Source organism: Engystomops pustulosus, chromosome 6, assembly GCF_040894005.1.
Source record: "Engystomops pustulosus chromosome 6, aEngPut4.maternal, whole genome shotgun sequence".
NCBI classification, from domain to species: domain Eukaryota; kingdom Metazoa; phylum Chordata; class Amphibia; order Anura; family Leptodactylidae; genus Engystomops; species Engystomops pustulosus.
The window spans coordinates 132,891,975-132,897,974 of record NC_092416.1 but is presented as its reverse complement, the minus strand read 5'-3'; the positions used below and the strand labels follow the sequence as shown (position 1 = coordinate 132,897,974).

Sequence of the window (6,000 nt, the reverse complement as noted above, 5' to 3'; positions counted from 1 at the left end):
CTGGGGGAGCTGTATGCTGGCGCGTGTATGACTGGGGGAGCTGTATGGTGGCGCGTGTATGACTGGGGGAGCTGTATGGTGGCGCGTGTATGACTGGGGGAGCTGTATGGTGGCGCGTGTATGACTGGGGGAGCTGTATGGTGGCGCGTGTATGACTGGGGGAGCTGTATGGTGGCGCGTGTATGACTGGGGGAGCTGTATGCTGGCGCGTGTATGACTGGGGGAGCTGTATGGTGGCGCGTGTATGACTGGGGGAGCTGTATGGTGGCGCGTGTATGACTGGGGGAGCTGTATGGTGGCGCGTGTATGACTGGGGGAGCTGTATGGTGGCGCGTGTATGACTGGGGGAGCTGTATGGTGGCGCGTGTATGACTGGGGGAGCTGTATGGTGGCGCGTGTATGACTGGGGGAGCTGTATGGTGGCGCGTGTATGACTGGGGGAGCTGTATGGTGGCGCGTGTATGACTGGGGGAGCTGTATGGTGGCGCGTGTATGACTGGGGGAGCTGTATGGTGGCGCGTGTATGACTGGGGGAGCTGTATGGTGGCGCGTGTATGACTGGGGGAGCTGTATGGTGGCGCGTGTATGACTGGGGGAGCTGTATGGTGGCGCGTGTATGACTGGGGGAGCTGTATGGTGGCGCGTGTATGACTGGGGGAGCTGTATGGTGGCGCGTGTATGACTGGGGGAGCTGTATGGTGGCGCGTGTATGACTGGGGGAGCTGTATGGTGGCGCGTGTATGACTGGGGGAGCTGTATGGTGGCGCGTGTATGACTGGGGGAGCTGTATGGTGGCGCGTGTATGACTGGGGGAGCTGTATGGTGGCGCGTGTATGACTGGGGGAGCTGTATGGTGGCGCGTGTATGACTGGGGGAGCTGTATGGTGGCGCGTGTATGACTGGGGGAGCTGTATGCTGGCGCGTGTATGACTGGGGGAGCTGTATGCTGGCGCGTGTATGACTGGGGGAGCTGTATGCTGGCGCGTGTATGACTGGGGGAGCTGTATGCTGGCGCGTGTATGACTGGGGGAGCTGTATGCTGGCGCGTGTATGACTGGGGGAGCTGTATGCTGGCGCTGGCGCGTGTATGACTGGGGGAGCTGTATGCTGGCGCTGGCGCGACTGTGGGTTAGCTGCGCGCTGGCGCGACTGTGGGTTAGCTGCGCGCTGGCGCGACTGTGGGTTAGCTGCGCGCTGGCGCGACTGTGGGTTAGCTGCGCGCTGGCGCGACTGTGGGTTAGCTGCGCGCTGGCGCGGGCATGACTGTAGGGCCAACATGGGGAGAGAAACAGAACTGGACGGCACATCCACACATCACGGAATGATCTACTGTCGCTGGGCTACATTTACAAAACGAACTTGAGGTTCTTCGTTACATTTTGAAGTTCACTAACAACTTCCTCTCAGCTTGTGCCTGGGACCACATGGAACAGTGAGTTTTCAAGACCTGCTCACACATGGTGAGCATTAGGTCCTGTATTGCATGGCATCTGCCGCTTCTGTGATGCGGTGCTGGTGGGGACCCAGGGCCTGGAGCCATGGGGGCTATGCCTGCCAGTATGGGTGCTGAAGCAACAATGTCTTGGTCCCTGCTGGCGCTGTGCTGCAGCGGTGGTGGACGCCATGTGATGCCACACACAATAGCGTAGGGACCCACTACAACGAGGTCACCGTGAAGTGGTTTATGGACTTGTGCAATTTGATGAAAATGTAACGAAGAACCTTGAGTTTGTTCTGAAAATGTAGCCTAGCGGCAGTAGATCATTGTATGATGTGCCGTCCAGTTCTTTTCTATCCCCATATTCATCTTATGGAATGTCTGCAAAGGTGCCCGGCAATCTCCATCACAACCAGCAGAGACCCCCACTGATCAGCAAGTTGGATGGAATAGGGGCTAACTTGTATTTTGCTGGAGAACCCCTTTGATGATGTAGACAATGCGTTTTTCTTAGACAATGTGTTTTCCTTTCTTTGTGGAAACTGATGCGGAAAATAAATTAAGTTGGTTGCCGCTTATATCATACTTTCACAGGGTGCATATAAGACTCTCTAAAAGGGTTGCCCATGCTGTATAATGTCTATCATAACCACTCCAATAGCAGTGATTGGAGGGGGTTATCCCATATAACCAGTGACTACAAGCCGACCTCCATCCACCAAAAACCAGTAGCACATGCAATGTCTCATGAAATAAAGTTGCATGACCCGCAGGTCCCAGTGGTGAACTGGAAACTTTATCAGGATGTATGTATACTAAAGTATAAGCCAAGTTTTTAGCACAACTCGCTACGCTGGGCTGGCTGGCTATATACTATACTATGCTGGGCTGGCTGGCTGTGGACTGCAAGGGGCTGGCCGGCCTGCTATATACCACTGGGGGCTGGCTGGCTGACCTGCTGTATACCACTGAGGAAGCTAATACTCGAAACAATAGGTTTTCCCAGATTTTAGTGGTAAAATTATGTGCCTCAGCTTGTACTTGAGTATATATGGTAAGTGTAATATGGTTGACCCTATTAGATCTCAAACCTACCTGGAGAGTCCAATAAGGTATAACAGACCCGTCTCTGGTGCCCCCTGCGCCTGCACAGTAATGCAATGAACCTGGAGCAGTACCCAAGGCACATGCGCAGTGAAGCTGGGTTGTAGTATGCGGCTGCAAGATACTAGTGCCAAGTATACCTAAAAGGTGTTTTTTGTTTAAATACTTTTAAGGAGGATCTGTCGGCTATCAACTGTTGGCACATTATTTATTAATGGCGACCATGCAAACTAGCGTCATGATTGGGTCAGGGACAGGAGGAGGAAGATTGACCTGATTCATTCAGAGCTGAAGGCTCTTCCAGACCTAGCCCTGCCAATGGCTACCTAGGCTCCTATTGCTATCCCACTTGCAGTGGAGAGTTGCATAATATTAAATGCCCCTAGAGATCTTTTATGTATCACAAACACATATACACAAGAATCTTATAAAATACTAATAAAGTATTATAAAAAGCATAAAGGACCCTCACAAAACTTAAGCCGTTGCCATAACTACACTGTTTAACAGAAAATCTATTTTAATAGTTTATTTTTGTATAAATTCACAGATTTTAGGGCTGCATATGAATTAATAAACTGTCCTGAATTAATCCTAAGAAATCCAAACAGATTTGCATTGTCACAATTTTTTTTTATTTTTAACATTGTCCTTAACATTTGTGCTTGTTAAAAAGCAATGTTAACTGAATGTTAACATGTCAATGTCTGTGTATACAATGGGTTTTGTTAATGCAAATGTTGGCAGCAATGTAATGAGGCAAATCTCCTCAGCTGTGGTATTTAGTTAAAAACGCAGTGTGAATGCGACCTAACATCACAAATGGGAAAGCGGGTTTAGAGTAGAAATCCATTTGGATAAAGATTTGCTCTTTGGTACAACACCAACCTTCACAAAGATTGTTTTTGCAAATGTACATATTACATTGTAAACAAGTGTAGATTGTCAGCTATACGGTTCTATACAGATACAACTGTACACAGCTGTGGTGTATGGCAGAGGGATAGCCTTTCAGTACATGTTAGAAGAATGGGCTCAGTGTACATGATTCTGCACATATCCCATAGACTCCTGTAAACTGTCTTTTTATTGAACAGGGTTTTTTTTTATTATATCTTTCCTTCATGAAGTTTTTACCATGTGTATTTGAAATGTGTGGACTTCATACATACTGTTCTTTTTTTTTTTTTTTTTCCTTCCATGATCATCCAGGCTGCTATATGGCAAGCGCTGAATCACTACGCATACCGAGATGCCGTATTCTTGGCAGAAAGACTTTATGCAGAAGGTAAGTTATATATTTCTTTCTGCGGAGTCCATGCAGTTAAGTGGCTTGTGGTTGTAGACAAGCGTTTGAGACAACGGGCTGATAATTATTATGACTCTTCCTTTGCTCTTATTCTACCATTTCTATTATAGAGCCCTTTAACCTAGGCATGGTTAAAGGGTTATTATCTATATACAACCCTTGTCTATCTGATATTTGGCAAAAGATTCCAGCAATGTTAAGATCTATAGAAATGACTCCTAAACCTAAGTGTAAAATGGGGAGAGAACCAGTGATCTAATGGCATACAGGGACTTTTGGACAAGTGTTGGTTGGAAGGCTATAATGGATTGCAGTGTTAATGGCTAAATTGGTAGGTTATATTCTGTGCTGCAGAGGTTTATGTCCAGACATGGGTGGAGTAAATACCCCGGACGTTGTCTGAATGTGTTCTCTCTCCTCCAGTGCATTCAGAAGAGGCATTATTTCTCCTAGCCACATGTTATTACCGCTCAGGAAAAGCTTATAAGGCTTACCGGCTCCTGAAAACCCACAGCTGTGCCACCCCACAATGTAAATATCTTCTTGCAAAATGCTGCGTGGACCTTAGCAAGTGAGTATCTCCTGCTTACCTGGTTGTCTTTTTTTGTTTGCATATATTTTAATCCAGTTAATTTTTATGTAGAAGCTGTGTAATCCATTACTGTAAAAGGATTTGAGACCAGTCAGTTTCTTTTGTATTTATTTTTTTTAATTTTTATTCATACATAACCGTCATAACAAGGGGAGTTGACCATTTACAGAGATACAAAAAATATCAGAGGAAAAGATGAATTGGACGAGTCTTCGCCCCCTTATGATCCTGTGTATATAGTGAAACATGTTGAGAGGACTTGTTAGTTGTTTTTATTGTATACTTATAATGTTCAAATATTGTTTCATTTAGTGATGTCAATGCATGTGCAGCAGGAGACGGTGTTAATCCAGCACTTAAAGGGGTTTGCCCGTTAAAGAAAGTTCTCAAATTTTAATCCCCTAGTGATTTTTACACAAGATAACTTTTAATCCCTTACTCAGGTGTTATTGCTGTTTTAGCTCCTATCACTCAGTGATAGTCGGTGTAAAATTCGAGTGTGGACAGGGAATCTCTGAGCAGACACATGATCCCTCTGTGAGATGCTATGTGCGGACAAGGCGCTTAGATTATCAGGGTACAGGTTTTATCTACACTTTCATTTATCTTCTGACACAGAAAAAGAGAGATGATGAGACTGATATAAAACACAATGACACTCTCAGCTTTGCTAACTCGCCTGTAACACAAAGTCAGCTCTGCTATATGCCTCCCTCCCAGATATATACCTTATTGGTCTGTAGCTTGTAGAGTAATTCTCTGCACACTGCTGCTTGCCGTCAGGAAGTGCCTGTGTCTGAGCTGATATTGTAATGTAGGGGAAGGGTTAGGAAGCAGAGAGAACTGCAACATACAGACACGAGACGTTATTCATTAGAAGAATCTGACTATAGGCAGGAGATTTACAGTCTTATCCAGGGGCAACCATGATTGTATACACCCAGACTGATAGACAAGTTGTATATCTATGGAATTATTTCTGTGAAATGCTGTATTTTTGTTAATAACAGTGAAGTAGAGAATGTGTCATTTTGTTATCCTGCATTTATTTAAGAATCATGGGAATACCCCTTTAAAACAATACTGCTACACTTTCACATTGTGTTTTAGATCCTTTGTTAAAAGTACAAAGATTCACAGTAAGATAAATTTAAATGTTCCTGGCATTATATGGAAGTCTTGTGCATATTGTGGAAAATTGCTTCTAAATTACTGAAAATATAAAAGGTGTCACTGGCCAGGAGGGTGGCTTCCATTTTATAGCTGGAAAAATGCAGTTTGTAAAGTTCTACCTCTTTTGACCTGTTTCTCCTGTTTAATTTCTTTACAGACTAGCAGAGGGTGAACAGATCTTGTCTGGTGGAGTTCTGAATAAACAAAAAAGCCAGGAGGAGATAGTAACAGAGTTTGGAGACTCTGCCTGCTTTACACTATCGCTGCTCGGCCATGTATATTGGTAAGCTTCCTCCTGTGGAAACATTAGGGGCACTCTAAGGGTTGTTTCAGATGAACATGGCCATGGCTGTGAACATGAAAATGGTCCTTGCGTAAAATAAC

At 45.3% G+C, this 6,000-nt stretch overlaps 1 protein-coding gene across 1 annotated transcript in view; it reads left to right on the top strand.

Moving 5' to 3' along the window:
- Window positions 1-6,000, top strand: part of CDC27 (cell division cycle 27) — a 34,052-nt gene that overhangs the window by 5,913 nt on the left and 22,139 nt on the right. Inside the window, exons 2-4 of the mRNA XM_072111109.1 lie at window positions 3,755-3,830; window positions 4,275-4,422; window positions 5,774-5,899. Coding sequence (XP_071967210.1) covers window positions 3,755-3,830; window positions 4,275-4,422; window positions 5,774-5,899 — 350 coding nt within the window. The remainder of the gene's footprint in view (window positions 1-3,754; window positions 3,831-4,274; window positions 4,423-5,773; window positions 5,900-6,000) is intronic.